General features: G+C 42.2%; 2 protein-coding genes across 2 annotated transcripts in view; one reads left to right on the forward strand and one right to left on the reverse strand.

Moving 5' to 3' along the window:
* The window catches only part of patj (PATJ crumbs cell polarity complex component), a gene marked incomplete at its 3' end in the record, with an annotated part of 112,229 nt that extends 101,633 nt beyond the window's left edge, over positions 1 to 10,596 (reverse strand). Inside the window, exons 1-2 of the mRNA XM_079559055.1 lie at positions 10,543 to 10,596; positions 5,482 to 5,660 (exon numbers count right to left, since the gene is read on the reverse strand). Coding sequence (XP_079415181.1) covers positions 5,482 to 5,660; positions 10,543 to 10,564 — 201 coding nt within the window. The 5' untranslated portion in view covers positions 10,565 to 10,596. The remainder of the gene's footprint in view (positions 1 to 5,481; positions 5,661 to 10,542) is intronic.
* A 5,748-nt stretch (positions 10,597 to 16,344) lies between these two features.
* On the forward strand, positions 16,345 to 21,314 carry tm2d1 (TM2 domain containing 1). The gene is made up of 6 exons (XM_079558648.1): positions 16,345 to 16,488; positions 18,282 to 18,355; positions 18,819 to 18,927; positions 19,915 to 20,006; positions 21,034 to 21,107; positions 21,193 to 21,314. Exons 1-6 carry the CDS (start codon positions 16,361 to 16,363, stop codon positions 21,301 to 21,303), a joined length of 588 nt encoding a protein of 195 aa, XP_079414774.1. The 5' UTR covers positions 16,345 to 16,360; the 3' UTR covers positions 21,304 to 21,314.
* The last annotated feature ends 521 nt before the right edge of the window (positions 21,315 to 21,835 follow it).

A 21,835-nucleotide genomic window follows, 5' to 3' on the forward strand; every position in this document is an offset into this window, starting at 1 on the left:
GCCCCGGGCCTGGCGTTGAGAACCCTGTGGGAGCTGATGGTCTCTGAGAGGCGCCCCGGGCCTGGCGTTGAGAACCCTGCGGGAGCTGATGGAGACCGTGTCCTTGTCCTGTCACAGTGAAGCCACTCGCTCATTATCTTAATGTGAGCTCCACCACGTCAGCGAGAAACGCTCCATAACACCAGAGGGGGCGGGGCCTGATCACACCAGAGGGGGCGGGGCCTGATCACACCAGAGGAGGCGGGGCCTGATCATACACTCCTAAAGTTAAAGCTCACGGAAGTTTGAAGAAAAAAAAAAAGATGTACCACAGACACGGCTGTTGGATGGAGTGATGCAGAGTCATCAGTTTCTACATTAATGTTGATAAAATAAGGGAAATGTACGGCAGGTTTTCTATGATTCACTGAAGCCTTTAAAGTGACACAGACTAATCTTAAAGTCAGCTTTAAATGTGTAGCTTTATTATGTAACATCTTAGTTCCAAAGTTTTGCTCAGAGGGATTTTTGAATCTGGTTCAGTTTTTGAATGAAATAGCTACTATTGTTTTGTAGTTCAAAGCTGCTGTTTCCTACAAAGGAAATGACCATATTTGGATTACAGCGTCATCTCGGTCACAGCAGTAGTAGTAGTAGTATACTGTAAGTAGTAGTCGTAGAAGTAGCAGTAGTATAAGTAGCAGTAGCATAAGTAGCAGTAGTATAAGTAGCAGTAGTGTAAGTAGCAGCAGTATAAGTAGCAGTAGTATAATTAGCAGTATTATAAATTGCAGTCGTATAAGTAGCAGCTGTAAGTAGCAGTAGTATAAGTAGCAGTAGTGTAAGTAGCAGTAGTATAAGTAGCAGCAGTATAAGTAGCAGTATTATAAATTGCAGTCGTATAAGTAGCAGCTGTAAGTAGCAGTAGTATAAGTAGCAGTAGTATAAGTAGCAGTAGTATAAGTAGCAGCTGTAAGTAGCAGTAGTATAAGTAGCAGTCGTAGAAGTAGCAGTAGTATAAGTAGCAGTAGCATAAGTAGCAGTAGTATAAGTAGCAGTAGTATAAGTAGCAGTAGTATAATTAGCAGTATTATAAGTTGCAGTCGTATAAGTAGCAGTAGTAGACGTAGCAGTAGTGTAAGTAGCAGTCGTAGAAGTAGCAGTAGTATAAGTAGCAGTAGCATAAGTAGCAGTAGTATAAGTAGCAGTAGCATAAGTAGCAGTAGTATAAGTAGCAGTAGCATAAGTAGCAGTAGTATAAGTAGCAGTAGTATAAGTAGCAGTAGTATAATTAGCAGTATTATAAGTTGCAGTCGTATAAGTAGCAGTAGTAGACGTAGCAGTAGTATAAGTAGCAGTCGTAGAAGTAGCAGTAGTATAAGTAGCAGTCGTAGAAGTAGCAGTAGTATAAGTAGCAGTAGCATAAGTTGCAGTCGTATAAGTAGCAGTAGTAGAAGTAGCAGTAGTATAAGTAGCAGTAGCATAAGTAGCAGTAGCATAAGTAGCAGTAGTATAAGTAGCAGTAGTATAATTAGCAGTATTATAAGTTGCAGTCGTATAAGTAGCAGTAGTAGACGTAGCAGTAGTATAAGTAGCAGTCGTAGAAGTAGCAGTAGTATAAGTAGCAGTAGCATAAGTAGCAGTAGTATAAGTAGCAGTAGCATAAGTAGCAGTAGTATAAGTAGCAGTAGTATAATTAGCAGTATTATAAGTTGCAGTCGTATAAGTAGCAGTAGTAGAAGTAGCAGTAGTATAAGTAGCAGTCGTAGAAGTAGCAGTAGTATAAGTAGCAGTAGCATAAGTAGCAGTAGTATAAGTAGCAGTAGTATAATTAGCAGTAGCATAAGTAGCAGCTGTAAGTAGCAGTAGTATAAGTAGCAGTAGTTTAAGTTGCAGTAGTGTAAGTAGCAGTAGCATAAGTAGCAGTTGTAAGTAGCAGCAGTATAAGTAGCAGAAGTATAAGTAGCAGTAGTATAATTAGCAGTAGTGTAAGTAGCAGTAGTGTAAGTAGCAGTAGTATAAGTAGCAGTAGTATAAGTAGCAGTAGTATAAGTAGCAGTAGTATAATTAGCAGTAGTATAATTAGCAGCAGTATAAGTAGCAGTAGTATAAGTAGCAGTAGTATAAGTAGCAGTAGTATAAGTAGCAGTAGTATAATTAGCAGCAGTATAAGTAGCAGCAGTATAAGTAGCAGCTGTAAGTAGCAGTAGTATAAGTAGCAGCAGTATAAGAGGCAGTAGTATAATTAGCAGTATTATAAGTTGCAGTCGTATAAGTAGCAGTAGTATAAGTAGCAGTAGCATAAGTAGCAGTAGTATAAGTAGCAGTAGTATAATTAGCAGTATTATAAGTTGCAGTCGTATAAGTAGCAGTAGTAGAAGTAGCAGTAGTATAAGTAGCAGTCGTAGAAGTAGCAGTAGTAGAAGTAGCAGTAGCATAAGTAGCAGTAGTATAAGTAGCAGTAGTATAATTAGCAGTAGCATAAGTAGCAGCTGTAAGTAGCAGTAGTATAAGTAGCAGTAGTTTAAGTTGCAGTAGTGTAAGTAGCAGTAGCATAAGTAGCAGTTGTAAGTAGCAGCAGTATAAGTAGCAGAAGTATAAGTAGCAGTAGTATAATTAGCAGTAGTGTAAGTAGCAGTAGTGTAAGTAGCAGTAGTATAAGTAGCAGTAGTATAAGTAGCAGTAGTATAAGTAGCAGTAGTATAATTAGCAGTAGTATAATTAGCAGCAGTATAAGTAGCAGTAGTATAAGTAGCAGTAGTATAAGTAGCAGTAGTATAAGTAGCAGTAGTATAATTAGCAGCAGTATAAGTAGCAGCAGTATAAGTAGCAGCTGTAAGTAGCAGTAGTATAAGTAGCAGTCGTAGAAGTAGCAGTAGTATAAGTAGCAGTCGTAGAAGTAGCAGTAGCATAAGTAGCAGTAGTATAAGTAGCAGTAGTGTAAGTAGCAGTAGTGTAAGTAGCAGCAGTATAAGTAGCAGTAGTAGAAGTAGCAGCAGTATAAGTAGCAGTAGTATAAGTAGCAGTAGTGTAAGTAGCAGTAGCATAAGTAGCAGTAGTATAAGTAGCAGTAGTGACAGTAGCAGTAGTATAAGTAGCAGTAGTATAAGTAGCAGTAGTATAAGTAGCAGTAGTATAAGTAGCAGTAGTGTAAGTAGCAGTAGCATAAGTAGCAGTAGTATAAGTAGCAGTAGTGACAGTAGCAGTAGTATAAGTAGCAGTAGTATAAGTAGCAGTCGTAGAAGTAGCAGAAGCATAAGTAGCAGTAGTGTAAGTAGCAGTAGTGTAAGTAGCAGTAGTGTAAGTAGCAGTAGTATAAGTAGCAGCTGTAAGTAGCAGTAGTATAAGTAGCAGTAGTATAAGTAGCAGTAGGGTAAGTAGCAGTAGCATATGTAGCAGCTGTAAGTAGCAGTAGTATAAGTAGCAGTAGCATAAGTAGCAGTCGTAGAAGTAGCAGTAGCATAAGTAGCAGTAGTATAAGTAGCAGTAGTATAAGTAGCAGTAGTGTAAGTAGCAGTAGTATAAGTAGCAGCTGTAAGTAGCAGTAGTATAAGTAGCAGTAGTGTAAGTAGCAGCAGTATAAGTAGCAGTAGTATAATTAGCAGTAGTATAAATTGCAGTCGTATAAGTAGCAGTCGTATAAGTAGCAGCAGTATAAGTAGCAGCTGTAAGTAGCAGTAGCATAAGTAGCAGTAGCATAAGTAGCAGTGGTATAAGTAGCAGTAGTATAAGTTGCAGTAGTATAAGTAGCAGTAGTATAATTAGCAGCAGTATAAGTAGCAGCTGTAAGTAGCAGTAGTATAAGTAGCAGTAGCATAAGTAGCAGTGGTATAAGTAGCAGTAGTATAAGTTGCAGTAGTATAATTAGCAGTATTATACGTTGCAGTCGTATAAGTAGCAGCAGTATAAGTAGCAGCTGTAAGTAGCAGTAGTATAAGTAGCAGTAGTATAAGTAGCAGTAGTGTAAGTAGCAGTAGCATATGTAGCAGCTGTAAGTAGCAGTAGTATAAGTAGCAGTAGCATAAGTAGCAGTAGTATAAATTGCAGTAGTGTAAGTTGCAGTAGTATAAGTAGCAGTAGCATAAGTAGCAGTAGTATAAGTTGCAGTAGTGTAAGTAGCAGTAGTGTAAGTAGCAGTAGTATAAGTAGCAGTCGTAGAAGTAGCAGTAGTATAATTAGCAGTATTATAAATTGCAGTAGTATAAGTAGCAGCTGTAAGTAGCAGCAGTATAAGTAGCAGTAGTATGAGTAGCAGTAGTATAAGTAGCAGCAGTATAAGTAGCAGTAATATAAGTAGCAGTAGTATAAGTAGCAGTAGTAAAAGTAGCAGTAGTATAAGTAGCAGCAGTATAAGTAGCAGTAATATAAGTAGCAGTAGTATAAGTAGCAGCAGTGTAAGTAGCAGTATTATAAGTAGCATGACTATAAGTAGCAGCAGTATAAATTGCAGTAGTATGAGTAGCAGTAGTATAAGTAGCAGTAGTATAAGTAGCATTAGTATAAGTAGCAGTAGTATAAGTAGCAGTAGTGTAAGTAGCATTAGTATAAGTAGCAGTAATATAAGTAGCAGTAGTATAAGTAGCAGTAGTGTAAGTAGCAGTAGTATAAGTAGCAGCAGTATAAGTAGCAGTAGCATAAGTAGCGGTAGTGTAAGTAGCAGTAGTATAATTAGCAGTCGTAGAAGTAGCAGTAGTATAAGTAGCAGTCGTATAAGTAGCAGCTGTAAGTTGCAGTAGTATAAGTAGCAGTCGTATAAGTAGCAGCTGTAAGTAGCAGTAGTATAAGTAGCAGTAGTATAAGTAGCAGTAGTATAAGTAGCAGTAGTATAAGTAGCAGTAGTATAAGTAGCAGTAGTATAAGTAGCAGTAATATAAGTAGCAGTAGTATAAGTAGCAGTAGTGTAAGTAGCAGCAGGATAAGTAGCAGTAGTATAAGTAGCAGCTGTATAAATAGCAGTCGTAGAAGTAGCAGTAGTATCAGCAGTAAAAGTAGCAGTAGTATAAGTAGCAGCAACATAAGTAGCAGTCGCAAAAGTAGTAGTAGTAGTAGTAGTAGTAGTAGTAGTAGTAGTAGTAGTAGTATAAGTAGTAGTAGTAGTAGTAGTACCTGGTGCCTCAGCTGCTTGATGGAGTGGTGCAGGGTCAGGATGTGTAGTATAAGTAGTAGTATAAGTATAAGTAGTAGTAGTAGTAGTGGTAGTAGTAGTAGTAGTAGTAGTAGTACCTGGTGCCTCAGCTGCTTGATGGAGTGGTGCAGGGTCAGGATGTGTAGTATAAGTAGTAGTATAAGTATAAGTAGTAGTAGTAGTAGTGGTAGTAGTAGTAGTAGTAGTAGTAGTACCTGGTGCCTCAGCTGCTTGATGGAGTGGTGCAGGGTCAGGATGTGTAGTATAACTAGTAGTAGTAGTAGTAGTAGTAGTAGTACCTGGTGCCTCAGCTGCTTGATGGAGTGGTGCAGGGTCAGGATGTGTAGTATAAGTATAAGTAGTAGTAGTAGTAGTACCTGGTGCCTCAGCTGCTTGATGGAGTGGTGCAGGGTCAGGATGTGGTTGAACAGGGGGCTCTGCAGGGTCTCCCTCAGGTTCCTCATGTTGTCGCTGTGAGTCCATTCTTCTTGTTGGACCAGTTTGGACTGAAGTCTCTCCAGAGCCGCCTGGACCTGCTGCCGCTCCAGCGCCGACACTGAGCAGGAGAACATACAGGAGGACAGTTCATCACTGAGGAGGTCACCTGTAAGAGCCTGGTTCTAAAGGAGAGTTCTCTCACTGAGGAGGTCACCTGTAAGAGCCTGGTTCTAAAGGACAGTTCTCTCACTGAGGAGGTCACCTGTAAGAGCCTGGTTCTAAAGGAGAGTTCACTCACTGAGGAGGTCACCTGTAAGAGCCTGGTTCTAAAGGAGAGTTCACTCACTGAGGAGGTCACCTGTAAGAGCCTGGTTCTAAAGGAGAGTTCACTCACTGAGGAGGTCACCTGTAAGAGCCTGGTTCTAAAGGACAGTTCATCACTGAGGAGGTCACCTGTAAGAGCCTGGTTCTAAAGGACAGTTCATCACTGAGGAGGTCACCTGTAAGAGCCTGGTTCTAAAGGACAGTTCTCTCACTGAGGAGGTCACCTGTAAGAGCCTGGTTCTAAAGGACAGTTCATCACTGAGGAGGTCACCTGTAAGAGCCTGGTTCTGAAGGACAGTTCATCACTGAGGAGGTCACCTGTAAGAGCCTGGTTCTAAAGGACAGTTCATCACTGAGGAGGTCACCTGTAAGAGCCTGGTTCTAAAGGACAGTTCTCTCACTGAGGAGGTCACCTGTAAGAGCCTGGTTCTAAAGGACAGTTCATCACTGAGGAGGTCACCTGTAAGAGCCTGGTTCTAAAGGACAGTTCATCACTGAGGAGGTCACCTGTAAGAGCCTGGTTCTAAAGGACAGTTCTCTCACTGAGGAGGTCACCTGTAAGAGCCTGGTTCTAAAGGACAGTTCTCTCACTGAGGAGGTCACCTGTAAGAGCCTGGTTCTGAAGGACAGTTCATCACTGAGGAGGTCACCTGTAAGAGCCTGGTTCTAAAGGACAGTTCATCACTGAGGAGGTCACCTGTAAGAGCCTGGTTCTAAAGGACAGTTCTCTCACTGAGGAGGTCACCTGTAAGAGCCTGGTTCTAAAGGACAGTTCTCTCACTGAGGAGGTCACCTGTAAGAGCCTGGTTCTAAAGGACAGTTCATCACTGAGGAGGTCACCTGTAAGAGCCTGGTTCTAAAGGACAGTTCTCTCACTGAGGAGGTCACCTGTAAGAGCCTGGTTCTAAAGGACAGTTCTCTCACTGAGGAGGTCACCTGTAAGAGCCTGGTTCTAAAGGAGAGTTCTCTCACTGAGGAGGTCACCTGTAAGAGCCTGGTTCTAAAGGACAGTTCATCACTGAGGAGGTCACCTGTAAGAGCCTGGTTCTGAAGGACAGTTCATCACTGAGGAGGTCACCTGTAAGAGCCTGGTTCTAAAGGACAGTTCATCACTGAGGAGGTCACCTGTAAGAGCCTGGTTCTAAAGGACAGTTCTCTCACTGAGGAGGTCACCTGTAAGAGCCTGGTTCTAAAGGACAGTTCTCTCACTGAGGAGGTCACCTGTAAGAGCCTGGTTCTAAAGGAGAGTTCTCTCACTGAGGAGGTCACCTGTAAGAGCCTGGTTCTAAAGGACAGTTCTCTCACTGAGGAGGTCACCTGTAAGAGCCTGGTTCTAAAGGAGAGTTCTCTCACTGAGGAGGTCACCTGTAAGAGCCTGGTTCTAAAGGACAGTTCATCACTGAGGAGGTCACCTGTAAGAGCCTGGTTCTAAAGGACAGTTCTCTCACTGAGGAGGTCACCTGTAAGAGCCTGGTTCTAAAGGACAGTTCTCTCACTGAGGAGGTCACCTGTAAGAGCCTGGTTCTAAAGGACAGTTCATCACTGAGGAGGTCACCTGTAAGAGCCTGGTTCTAAAGGACAGTTCTCTCACTGAGGAGGTCACCTGTAAGAGCCTGGTTCTAAAGGACAGTTCATCACTGAGGAGGTCACCTGTAAGAGCCTGGTTCTAAAGGAGAGTTCTCTCACTGAGGAGGTCACCTGTAAGAGCCTGGTTCTAAAGGACAGTTCATCACTGAGGAGGTCACCTGTAAGAGCCTGGTTCTAAAGGAGAGTTCATCACTGAGGAGGTCACCTGTAAGAGCCTGGTTCTAAAGGACAGTTCACTCACTGAGGAGGTCACCTGTAAGAGCCTGGTTCTAAAGGACAGTTCATCACTGAGGAGGTCACCTGTAAGAGCCTGGTTCTAAAGGACAGTTCTCTCACTGAGGAGGTCACCTGTAAGAGCCTGGTTCTAAAGGACAGTTCACTCACTGAGGAGGTCACCTGTAAGAGCCTGGTTCTAAAGGACAGTTCATCACTGAGGAGGTCACCTGTAAGAGCCTGGTTCTAAAGGACAGTTCATCACTGAGGAGGTCACCTGTAAGAGCCTGGTTCTAAAGGAGAGTTCACTCACTGAGGAGGTCACCTGTAAGAGCCTGGTTCTAAAGGACAGTTCACTCACTGAGGAGGTCACCTGTAAGAGCCTGGTTCTAAAGGACAGTTCATCACTGAGGAGGTCACCTGTAAGAGCCTGGTTCTAAAGGACAGTTCATCACTGAGGAGGTCACCTGTAAGAGCCTGGTTCTAAAGGACAGTTCATCACTGAGGAGGTCACCTGTAAGAGCCTGGTTCTAAAGGACAGTTCTCTCACTGAGGAGGTCACCTGTAAGAGCCTGGTTCTAAAGGACAGTTCATCACTGAGGAGGTCACCTGTAAGAGCCTGGTTCTAAAGGAGAGTTCTCTCACTGAGGAGGTCACCTGTAAGAGCCTGGTTCTAAAGGACAGTTCATCACTGAGGAGGTCACCTGTAAGAGCCTGGTTCTAAAGGACAGTTCATCACTGAGGAGGTCACCTGTAAGAGCCTGGTTCTAAAGGACAGTTCACTCACTGAGGAGGTCACCTGTAAGAGCCTGGTTCTAAAGGACAGTTCATCACTGAGGAGGTCACCTGTAAGAGCCTGGTTCTAAAGGACAGTTCATCACTGAGGAGGTCACCTGTAAGAGCCTGGTTCTAAAGGAGAGTTCTCTCACTGAGGAGGTCACCTGTAAGAGCCTGGTTCTAAAGGACAGTTCATCACTGAGGAGGTCACCTGTAAGAGCCTGGTTCTAAAGGACAGTTCTCTCACTGAGGAGGTCACCTGTAAGAGCCTGGTTCTAAAGGACAGTTCTCTCACTGAGGAGGTCACCTGTAAGAGCCTGGTTCTAAAGGACAGTTCATCACTGAGGAGGTCACCTGTAAGAGCCTGGTTCTAAAGGAGAGTTCTCTCACTGAGGAGGTCACCTGTAAGAGCCTGGTTCTAAAGGACAGTTCTCTCACTGAGGAGGTCACCTGTAAGAGCCTGGTTCTAAAGGACAGTTCATCACTGAGGAGGTCACCTGTAAGAGCCTGGTTCTAAAGGACAGTTCATCACTGAGGAGGTCACCTGTAAGAGCCTGGTTCTAAAGGACAGTTCATCACTGAGGAGGTCACCTGTAAGAGCCTGGTTCTAAAGGACAGTTCACTCACTGAGGAGGTCACCTGTAAGAGCCTGGTTCTAAAGGACAGTTCTCTCACTGAGGAGGTCACCTGTAAGAGCCTGGTTCTAAAGGACAGTTCTCTCACTGAGGAGGTCACCTGTAAGAGCCTGGTTCTAAAGGACAGTTCTCTCACTGAGGAGGTCACCTGTAAGAGCCTGGTTCTAAAGGACAGTTCATCACTGAGGAGGTCACCTGTAAGAGCCTGGTTCTAAAGGACAGTTCTCTCACTGAGGAGGTCTCCTGTAAGAGCCTGGTTCTAAAGGACAGTTCATCACTGAGGAGGTCACCTGTAAGAGCCTGGTTCTAAAGGACAGTTCTCTCACTGAGGAGGTCACCTGTAAGAGCCTGGTTCTAAAGGAGAGTTCATCACTGAGGAGGTCACCTGTAAGAGCCTGGTTCTAAAGGAGAGTTCATCACTGAGGAGGTCACCTGTAAGAGCCTGGTTCTAAAGGACAGTTCTCTCACTGAGGAGGTCACCTGTAAGAGCCTGGTTCTAAAGGACAGTTCTCTCACTGAGGAGGTCACCTGTAAGAGCCTGGTTCTAAAGGACAGTTCATCACTGAGGAGGTCACCTGTAAGAGCCTGGTTCTAAAGGACAGTTCTCTCACTGAGGAGGTCACCTGTAAGAGCCTGGTTCTAAAGGAGAGTTCATCACTGAGGAGGTCACCTGTAAGAGCCTGGTTCTAAAGGACAGTTAATCACTGAGGAGGTCACCTGTAAGAGCCTGGTTCTAAAGGACAGTTCTCTCACTGAGGAGGTCACCTGTAAGAGCCTGGTTCTAAAGGACAGTTCATCACTGAGGAGGTCACCTGTAAGAGCCTGGTTCTAAAGGACAGTTCATCACTGAGGAGGTCACCTGTAAGAGCCTGGTTCTAAAGGACAGTTCTCTCACTGAGGAGGTCACCTGTAAGAGCCTGGTTCTAAAGGACAGTTCTCTCACTGAGGAGGTCTCCTGTAAGAGCCTGGTTCTAAAGGACAGTTCATCACTGAGGAGGTCACCTGTAAGAGCCTGGTTCTAAAGGACAGTTCATCACTGAGGAGGTCACCTGTAAGAGCCTGGTTCTAAAGGACAGTTCATCACTGAGGAGGTCACCTGTAAGAGCCTGGTTCTAAAGGACAGTTCATCACTGAGGAGGTCACCTGTAAGAGCCTGGTTCTAAAGGAGAGTTCTCTCACTGAGGAGGTCACCTGTAAGAGCCTGGTTCTAAAGGACAGTTCATCACTGAGGAGGTCACCTGTAAGAGCCTGGTTCTAAAGGACAGTTCATCACTGAGGAGGTCACCTGTAAGAGCCTGGTTCTAAAGGAGAGTTCTCTCACTGAGGAGGTCACCTGTAAGAGCCTGGTTCTAAAGGACAGTTCTCTCACTGAGGAGGTCACCTGTAAGAGCCTGGTTCTAAAGGAGAGTTCATCACTGAGGAGGTCACCTGTAAGAGCCTGGTTCTAAAGTAAACATGTCTCACCTGTCGGGACGTTTTCAAACATGGCTGCCGTCCGCTGTCAACGTCACAAAACCTAAGAAAACAAACAAATAATAAAGATCCGAGTTCAGACCAAAAACCACACGTCTCTGAGGAGATTCAACAGCTACAAGACATAGTGTTTCAAAATGAAAAAAAAAATCTACACAAAAGCTTTCCCTGAGTTACATTATGGACAATGGTAGTGTCTCTGTGCAGGGCTGAGGCTCAGCCTCAAAGCATCACACTAAACTTGTGCACCTCCACTGTGAACATTCCACACTGTAAAACGTGATCTTTTTTCTAGATCCGCCCCCACCGTTGGTCACAGAGACGTCCCCCAAACCAACAGGTTTGAAGTCTCCATGAGGTCTCTGTGAGGTGTCCTCGGTCTCCGACAGGTCTCAGAGACCATGCAGAGACTATTCTGAAATCCAGCCTGTTCGTTTTCACGGAGACTGTAAAGCCCAGTATCACAGGAGTCTCCTCATCGCTGCACCGAACATGAAGCCATGAAACAAAACAGTAAACGAGACCATTAAGTAAACACGGGGGCGTCTCAGAGACATCTCTGTGACCAGCGGCGACTCTAGTCTCCAGCTAGTCTCTAGGCCCTTTGTATTGTGGAAATGTCTTGGTAACTCTCTCAGTGAAGTTTTTAAAGGGGGGTATTCTGCAAAATGGACTTTTTAAAGCTTTACATCATGTTATTCTGTCGTTCCCTCATTAAAAACATGGCTGAAGTGTTGCCTTGGCACATTCACATATTTCTGAGTAATCTGTAAAAACTCTGATGGCGGCCATTTTAGGGATAGGTTTGCCTGAGTCCTCCTAGGAACGCCCCCACCTCCTGGAGACGCCTCCGAGCTTTGGTCACCAGCCGAGTGACCAACCACTGCTCCTCAGCAGAACCCCCTCCCCACTGATGCCATAGACAGTGTGTGGAGGGGGGCGTGTCTAAAGGCTCAGAGGTTCTTAAAGAGACAGAGGCCTATTTCAAGACATTCACTACAGCCATTTTGAGAGAGACATTTTATACAAGGCAGTTATTCTAATTTACTGCATTTACAGACCAACAGAAGGTTTGTCATCATTGTAGTGTGATATAGACTGGTGCTATGGGACTGAAAACAGCAGAACACCCCCTCTTTAAGACAAATAAACACTCAAATAAACACTCACATGACACAACATTTATGTTTCTCTCCTGACAAAGTCATTTGTAACTTACTTACAGCTCTGATCAGATAAACAGACTGACCCTCTCTCTGCTCTGGGTAAACGGGTTTTTACTGACGCACTTTCAAAGTCTCAGAGTAACAGATTTTGGAGAGTTTAAAAATCTGACTTTAAGATTGAGAAACACAGAACTCACAGCATAAATAATGTGTTTATCCCCGGACGGGACGTGAGGTTCATTTAGACCTGGGGGGTCAAAGCTCCCACAGGGGGTCACGGGCAATAAAGTAAACAGGAAAATACTACCGAATGTCATTCCAGTAAACAAATAATAATCAGCTTTACAAGCCTGTGTCACAAGCTCCTCAAAGTGCTACATAGTCATTATTCATTCACGCCACACTTGTAGGTTGTAAGCTGTTATTGAAGCCACAGCCGCCCTGAGGCAGACTGTCCATTTACCACGAGGCTATAATGTGTTGTTCATATCCTGAGCTCTTGTCATATCAGTGCCCTCTGCTGGACACATCTGAAAATCATTTCTTTTTGAAACAAATATAAGCTGCCCCCTAGTGGCTAGAAGGAGCATTCTGGTTATTCTTTAAAAATGCATAACTCCGCACAGGAATGGGTTAGACTTACTTTGTTTTTTTACATACTCGGGAATTTATGCAAAACAACATTTTCTGGGAACTCGAACATTAAAGAAAACAACAACAACAAACTTTTACATCTGAGGAGGGGGTGGGTATAGACTATAGAGGAACAAGTTTTGTTTTTTTATAAAACAAGTTGTTTAATAGAGCTCCACAGTCCCGCCTCCTCTCCACAGTCCCGCCTCCTCTCCACAGTCCCGCCTCCTCTCCACAGTCCCGCCTCCTCTCCGGTCCGGAAGTAAAACTCCCCTTGCTTTGAGACCTTTGCCTTTTCTTCAACATGTCGTCTTCTTTTTGGATTGAAATGAAACACTTTATGGTCATGAATCGCTACAGAGCTAATTAGCTTTTGCGGTGACGTTAAACTCTTAATATTTGAATTTTTGGAAAATCGACGGTCGTGTAGACGGGGATTTTTTGCTTCCGGAGCAACAAGACTGCAAGGGGCGGGACTGCGGAGCTCTATAGAGATACCTTCCGATACCGATACTGGGGATTAGAGTATCGGCCGATATCCGATTGAACATTTCTCTTTCAGGGGCAACACTGCGGAACTCTCTCCCGACTGGACTAAAACTGAAGACTCATATTAACACCTTCAGCAGAGCCTCTTACTGTAACCTGTAAACACGGCATCTGGTTCAATGTTTTTACTATGTCGATAATAAAAAGTACCAAAAAGACACAAACATCACCAACCAGAAAATATTAAAGCCACACCTACAATAATTAAGTTACAGCGGCCGAGAAATGTCTCTTTAACCCCTCAACTCCCACCTGAACCGAGCACATTTTCTCCAGCTTTACCCCAATCCAAAAGCTTCTGGAAAAAAGGTGTGAAAATAGCGACAAAACTGAGACGAAAACAAGGATGAAAATGTGAAAATAGTGAGAAAAAATTGACAAAAAATGGACAAAAAATTGACGAAAACGTGACTAAAAACGGATAAAAAAATGACAAAAATGGACAAAATTTTGACTAAAAATGGACAAAAAAGTGATAAGAATTTGAAAAAAAAATCGAAAAATGACAAAAAATAGAAAACATTTACGAAAGTGACAAAAAAATCACGAAACATTTGACAAAAATGAGAAAAAGTGGACAAAAAAGTGACAAAAAAAAACGGGCAAGAAAAAATTGAAAAATTTGACAATAAAGTGACAAAAAAATTGACAAAAAAGTCACAAAAATTGACAAAAAATGCAAATAATTTGACGAAAAAGTGGCAAAAATGAACCAAAAAAATAAAAAAATAAAAAAAAATTACGAAACAGTGACAAAAAATGGACAAAAAAGTGATACGAATTTGAAAAAAAAATCTGAATAATTTGACAAAAAAGTGACAAAAAAAATGGACAAAAAATATCAAACAATTTGACGAAAAAGTGACAAAAAAGTCACAAAAAATTTGACAAAAATGAGACGACTGCCCAACAAAAAAAGTGATGAAAAAAAATCTGATGTGAGGAAAAAGATCAATTTAGTTTTGTAGGTCTTAGCTTTCAAATGAGGTGTTACACTGGCCAACAGGATTTGGGTAAAGCTGAACTGGAGAAAATGCTCTCGGTTCAGGCGGGAGTTAAGAGGTTAAGATCAAAGTTTGTTCAAAAATAACAACAACAATACCTGACCCAACAGCCGCGCTTTTCGGACTCTCGGACTCTCGGACTCTGACCTCCGCTCTTATCTCCTTTATTTACAAAGACTCCAAACTGGGACTCGCGTCATCAGCTCAAAACAGGAGAGGAATCTGACCCGCAACCGCCCCGTCCCCGCTGTTCCCACGACCTCCCGCTCTCACCTGTGCGTCACCTGTGCGTCAACCAGGAAGCGAAACTGCACGGCAACAGGGCGGAACGCGACGAAAAATCACTTCTGCGACACTTTAACGCGCGCGATCTGACTGAAATAACACTCCCTTAAATTATTTACCCACATATGTCATCGGGAAGGGTAAAATCAGGGAGAAATGTGGAAACACGAAACGCAACAGGTGCATTTTCACCGAGAAACGCCAGAATAACGGCGATAAATCTCTTCACATCGCGAGTACGTTGTTAAAAGCACTTGTGCGCAGACATGAGGCGTCTGTGTGTGATGTGTGAGAGTTTCTGTGATGTTTATTAGTGAAAAACGCAGTAAATCCAACTTTCGCGCACCCACAGCCACACAGCTGCAGCTAACTCCCAGACTCCCGATGCTAACCGTCAGCAGGGACAAACCGCGGGAATAAAGTGGCGGAAACTGTGTTTTTGGAGGATAAATGGTGGAGTAAATGTTGTGTGGGGCGTGTGAGGCCGCGGAGAGGGGATACGGAGGGTTAAAGGAGGATAAAAGTGGAGGAAAGTGGAGGAAAACTCACATGAAGCGCAGAGGAGTGGGATCGGTCCGTGTCGCTTTAATGCTGCGTTCACGGACTGTGGGAAATCAGATAGGTGCGTAAGATTGGACGAACAACAACAAATACGTAAAACTGTAGTTGGAATTATGATTCAAATACGTTTTTTTTCTTTTATAAGGAAAGCATTACGACACGTTTGCCGGTTTTTAACCTCTAAACCCCCACCTGAACCGAGCGCATTTTCTCCAGTTTGGCTTTACCCAAATCTAAAAGCTTGAATTAAAAAAAGTAGCGAAATAGCGACGAAAACGAGGATGAAAACGCAACGCAAATGCAACAAAAACGCAACTTAAATGTGACAAAAACGCAACTAAAATGTGAAAAAAACGCAACTAAAATGCGACAAAAACGCAACTAAAATGTCACAAAAACGCAACTAAAATGTGACAAAAACGCAACTAAAATGCGACAAAAACGCAACTAAAATGCGACAAAAACGCAACTAAAATGTGATGAAAACGCAACTAAAATGTCACAAAAACGCAACTAAAATGTGATGAAAACGCAACTAAAATGTGATGAAAACGCAACTAAAATGTCACAAAAACGCAACTAAAATGTCACAAAAACGCAACTAAAACTTGACAAAAACGCAACTAAAACTTGACAAAAACGCAACTAAAATGTGACAAAAACGCAACTAAAACTTGACAAAAACGCAACTAAAATGTCACAAAAACGCAACTAAAATGTGACAAAAACGCAACTAAAACTTGACAAAAACGCAACTAAAATGTCACAAAAACACAACTAAAACGTGACAAAAACGTGACAAAAACGCAACTAAAACGTGACAAAAACGTGACAAAAACACAATGAAGAAATGGGACGAAAATGTAACAAAAACAGACAAATGAACATTAGAAAAAGAGCAAAAAGAGACAAAAACACGACAAAAACATTTCCAAAAACGCAATAATGTGACAACAAAGTTAATCACTTTTGTGAGTCTTCACTACTTTCTCCAGTCGAGAAGCTTTTAGATTTGGGTAAAGCCGAACTGGAGAAAATGCGCTTGTGTCCGAGGTTAAAAATAATGTAGATTTTTATTCATTTTACAAAGGTTTAATGTTCAGTTTGGGCAATAATTAATCTATATAAAATATACAAAATGTATATAACGTTATTTAGTTAAGCTCTAACTCCACCTTAACCGAGTGAATCTTCTCCAGTTCAGCTTTACCCAAATCTAAAGCTTCTCGACTGGAGCCTATAGGCCAGTGTAACAGTGTAATATTTTTTATCTTAACGGATCTTTTTCCTTGTTGCCAATTTTTTGTTTTTAGATGCTTGTTTTTCTATAATTTTTAGATTTGGGTAAAGCCAAACTGGAGAAAATGTGCTCAGTTCAGGTGGGAGTGAAGGGGTTATAAACGTTACAAAGACATAAACTCTAAATTATAACTTATTGTTATTTTAAACCATGTGTTGTGTTATTTTCTCTTTCTTTATCATTGAATAAAAGTTCAGTTCAAAATGAAACTGTTTTTTAATGATTATTTTTAAGCGATGTGTCACGTTTATTTCTCCTTTACTTCCGTGCCCTGAAGCGGCCGCCGCGTCACGTGACCTGTCAGATCCAAAATGGCGTCTGACTGGAGCCGCTGGTTCCGCTCGTGTTTATGGAGTTTATTCTTTTATTTCGTTTATTCTCACGTGAAGCTGGTCCTGTCGGAGGAGGCGGAGAACTGCGAGTCTCTGCGGCTCGGACAATATCCTTATACCGCGTTTGACCCTTTGTTTTGGAACAATTTAGCGCGAATCCGAGGCTAACGGCTGCTAGCTAGCGTCGGTTTCTCCCAGCGCGAACGTAAACAAAGCAAACACAGCGGGTTAAAGGCTTCGTGTGTCTCAGTTTGATTGTTTCTGGGTCTGTTTTCTTTATTTATCTTTTTATTTGTTTTGTTTTTTCACTGTTCACCCGTCTCCGTCCAGATTAACACAGCATTTCTAAACACAAAGCTATGACACAGAGATGCTACAACATTATGTGTTTTCTTCATTTTCATTTGTCAGTTTGAGCCAGTGTTCACTTTGACAACACATTTTGATTTAGGCTTTTGACAGAAATATAATTTGGTGCTGTTATTTTTTATTTAACCCTAGAACTCTGTCGCTCAAATCCATAACACTGTCACTAACGCCTGAGATGATCCACCCCATCAAAAGAAACATGACAAACACGACACATGTGAGTCTTTGATATGAAACTGTGTCATGTCTAATAACATGAAAGAAAAGCCTCATGAGACGACCAGAGAAACTGATAATGAAGATGTAAAGTTTCCTGGATGTGTGAGATTCTCTGGTGAAGCTCAGTGTCCTTCAGGAGAGAGAAACTAAATATAAATAACTCTGTGTTCCTCAGAGACACCGAACTCTGAGACCGGAGCAAATAAATAAATACACTAACCCTCCCCGACCTTCATCACTATGGAAACATGAGCCTGTAGGACAGGGGTGGGCAAGTTTTCTTGGTGGAGGGGCCGATTTCCTTAATTGTAAATAGACCGAGGGCCGAAGCCGCTGATTATTAACCCAAAGTAAAGCACAACACTGCAAAAATGACCATCTTAAATGAGATAAATGTCTTAAAATTGCTTGAATTAAAGTTCTTCTAAGTTGAATTTGAGTCGATTTGAACTAATCCAAGATACAAAAGCTAAAGCGCCAATGGAACGAGAATAAAACCCATTTGAAATCAGACAAAATTATCTGAATTAAGAGACTAACGACTACTAAGGTTTTATCTCGTCTAAGACCAGACCAAATCTACTGAAACCTTAGAATTAATCTCTTAATTCAAGTAGATTTAAGTCATTTCTTCCTTAAAACGATTATTCTTTTCCCAGTGCACTTCCTTCAAACACCAGTGTTGTACATGATATATGACCTCATATGGTGCATTGACAGTATTTCTACCTTTTTTTCTTCCATTTAACTCTAATAATGTTAAAAATACTCTCTGACTAGTGTAATAATGTTTCTCAAAATCATCGTGAGGGCCAGAGGTTCTGTGCTGAAGGGCCGGATTTGGCCCCCGGGCCTGACGTTGCCGACCCCTGCAGTAGGAGAAACACCCAGGCCATCAGAGATGTCCAAGACGGAGACCCAGGACACTCAGATAAACTCAGGAACATCACACACATGGAGCTGCTCGGGGGAAAAACACCCAAATCACATTGCACCAGCCCCTATAGCGCCTCCTGCAGGTGGTGGGTCCACAGAGGGACGGCCTCATGGTTCTGAGCGGGCCTGTTGGTCTCTCTCTCCTATAGGACCTGTTTGTCCTGGGAGACCCTACAGGGGCACGAGCTCCAGGATCGTCCAGGTGCTCAAACCCTGGTTCAGGCGGCGGCTCCAGGAGGGTCAAGCACTAAGTAATGGATCATTTCAGCCGCCGCCTGCACGACTAAACCAAACGTCTTCAGCCTGACCTCTGATTCTCTGGCCGGTGCTGGTCAGTTTGTTCTTGTGTTGCTATATTTTCCTTAACGGCCTGTACGTATTTGTGCAACGACCCAAAGATCGACGAAGCCACTCAGGAGCCGGAGAACTGCCGGGACATGACGGCCTGGGGTCAGTCCCACCTCCTTACACCTCCTTACACCTCACTCTAAAGCAGTACTTTCAAAACGAGTCGATATTTACTGGGAGATTATGACACTGCTCAACAGTTTTTCCCTGTCGACTGTCACTAAAAAAACAAAAGTCTGATCTAAAACATTCAGCTGCAGTTTTGGCTGGATTTAAACTCCGCTTTTTCCTCTAAACTTTCTTGTTGTGTCCCGTTTGTTTCCGAATAACAAAGCTTCCCCTCAGTCCTCGTTGTTTGGAATGTGTAGAAATGAATTATGCAGAGATTTTGTTTGTTTGTTTGTTTGTTTGTGGCATTAAAATGTCAGTGAAAAGCATTCGATTTGACTTCCTTCCGAGGGCAGGGTGCCGTTATTTATTTCCTGATCCCAGTACTTTAACGATACTTGGTTTCCGATACCTGAGCGATACTCTTACCGATACGACCTGTGCTCTTCTCTCCCAGTGGAGTGTCTCCCGGCCCCCAACATCACGTGTCGTCTCTCCAACGGCACCGAGTTCAGATTCAGCGGAGACGAGGTCGGATTCAACAAAACCATCCCCTGTCGGAACGTGTGAGTGTCTTTACTGTTGACCTTTGACCTTCACTTTCCTGTATGTATGTTTCCTGTACACATGTATGTTTCCTGTGTATGTTTCCTGTGTATGTTTCCTGTACACATGTATGTTTCCTGTGTATGTTTCCTGTGCACATGTATGTTTCCTGTGTATGTTTCCTGTACACATGTATGTTTCCTGTGCACCAGTGTTAATTTCGTCGACTAAAATATTTAGTCTTAATTTTAGTCAAAGTGATATTTTTGACGACTAAAGTTGGACTAAAACTAAATTAAAAGTTTCTCATGAGACTAAAACTGTGACTAAAATGTCCAGATATTTTAGTCGACTAAAATAAGACTAAATAAAAATGAAAAGGAGAGACTAAAATCATCCAAACTTCTATTGACCGTCTGAAAGAGCCTCAGATCATTTAAATCCTCTGCCAAATGAACAGGTTTGTGCTTTATTCATGTGGAAGGAGCTCCATGAAGTCGAGAACCTTGATTAAATATTATTATAATGAATATTATAAATGCAAAGTCGACTAAATTCGTCTTCATTTTAGTCGACTAAATTGACATGCAATTTTAGTCGACTAAAACTAGACTAAAATTGAAATGTTTTTTTTGACTAAATCTTGACGAAAATTACATTACATTTTAGTCAAAAGACTAAGACTAAAACTAAAATAAAATATGTTGTCAAAATTAACACTGCTGTGCACATGTATGTTTCCTGTGTATGTTCCCTGTACACATGTATGTTTCCTGTGTATGTTCCCTGTACACATGTATGTTTCCTGTGTATGTTTCCTGTGCACATGTATGTTTCCTGTGTATGTTTCCTGTGCACATGTATGTTTCCTGTGTATGTTTCCTGTATACATGTATGTTTCCTGTGCACATGTATGTTTCCTGTGTATGTTTCCTGTGCACATGTATGTTTCCTGTGTATGTTTCCTGTGTATGTTCCCTGTATACATGTATGTTTCCTGTGTGCAGGAGCGGGTACTCCTACAAAGTGGCCGTGGCGCTCTCCCTGTTCCTGGGCTGGCTCGGGGCCGACCGCTTCTACCTGGGATATCCCGCCCTGGGTGATTATCATTCACCCGCCTGATGTGTGGTCCATTACGGAGCTTTGCTAACCTCTTAACCTCCACCTGAACCGAGCACATTTGCTCCAGTTTGGCTTTGCCCAAATCTAAAAGCTTCTGGGAGAAAGTGACATAACCGGGCCGTAAAAGCAACAATTACAGAATGGAAAAGCGTCAAACAATACGACTAAAGAGTATCAAAAACATGATGAAAACACGTCAAAAAAGTGATGAAAAAGCAACAATAAACGACAAACACAACAAGAAAATATAGTTTCGTAGGTCTTAGCTTTCAAATGAGGGGCGTTTAGGCTGTCAGTGCTCGGCTATCACCAAACTAAATATCACTTGTGATATTTAGCCTGGGGGCAGTTCCTGTTCTGTAGGAGAGCTGTGGTTCACCATCGTTAGGGCTGTGGGCGATACGGCCAAAACATAACATCTCAATATTTTTATTCAGTTTGGACGATTACGATTTTAACCCCTTAACTCCCGCCTGAACCAAGCACATTTTCTCCAGTTCGGCTTTACCCCAATCTAAAAGTTTCTGGAAAAAAGCTGTGAAAAAACAAAACTGACACGAAAACAATGGTGGAAATGTGACAAAAAAGCGAGAAAACATTAACAAATAGTGACGAAAAATTGATGAAAAAATGACAAAAAATTGATAAAATGTGACCAAAAAAATGACAGAAATGTGAAAAATGTGAAAATCTGCCCATTGTGTCCTGTTATTTATCAAATTCCTTCTCCCTTTTCCGTGTTTATTCTCTGACCGAGGTCACACTGTAATCCAAATATGGTCATTTCCTCTGTGGGAGGCGGCAGCGGCTAAAGACGGGAGGAGTAAACACAGGAGCGTGTGCAGACAGAGAATAAACTGTAACATCTGACCTTTAGTTGCTCCGTAACACTCACACTCTGATCTGATTCCTGATGGATTTATTGAGCTTGAACCCATGTTGTCTCTTTGTTACTAACATGTCACACAGTAAAAGCACACTTTAAGCCTCTGCTTTGTTTCCAGGTCTGCTGAAGTTCTGCACCGTGGGCTTCTGTGGCATCGGGACGCTCATCGACTTCGTGCTCATCGCCATGCAGGTCAGTCTGGCTCCAGCACGTTCTGCCGCCGGGGGAACACGGGGTCAGAGCGTCCCGCACAGTGAACCTGTTGCTATGGTTACAGATCGTGGGTCCGGCCGACGGCTCGCTCTACATCGTGGATTATTACGGCGCTCGCCTGACGCGTCTGTCCATCACCAACGAGACGTACAGGAAGCCTCACCTGTCCCTGTGACTCCGCCCGCCCGGTGACTCCGCCCACCCGGTGACTCCGCCCACCCGGTGAGTGTGTCATCAGCGCGAGTCACAGTTAATGCTTTTACTTCTTAACCCCCGCCTTAACCAAGTGCAGCTTTACCCAAACCCGCATTTTTGGTCACATTTTTTAAATTTTTTTGTTTCATTTTTTTAGTTTTTTTGTTGATTTTTTGTGGGTTTTTTTTTATTTTTGTCCTTTTTTGTTGAATTTTTGTCCTTTTTTTGGTCTAATTTTTTGTCTTTTTTTTTGTTTCATTTTTTTAGTTTTTGATTTTTTGTAGTTTTTTTTTTTTTTTTTTGTCCTTTTTTGTCTCATTTTTGTCTTTTTTTTGTAGAATTTTTGTCATTTTTTGTTGAAATTTTTTCTTTTTTTTGTTTAATTTTTGTCATTTTTTGTCATTTTTTGTTGAAGTTTTGTCTTTTTTTGTTTAGTTTTTGTCTTTTTTTTGTTTTTGTTTTTTTGAATTTTTGTCTTTTTTGTCATTTTTGTTGTTGAATTTTTGTAGTTT

Source organism: Gobius niger (assembly GCF_951799975.1).
Source record: "Gobius niger genome assembly, chromosome: 6".
Classification (NCBI taxonomy): Eukaryota; Metazoa; Chordata; class Actinopteri; order Gobiiformes; family Gobiidae; genus Gobius; species Gobius niger.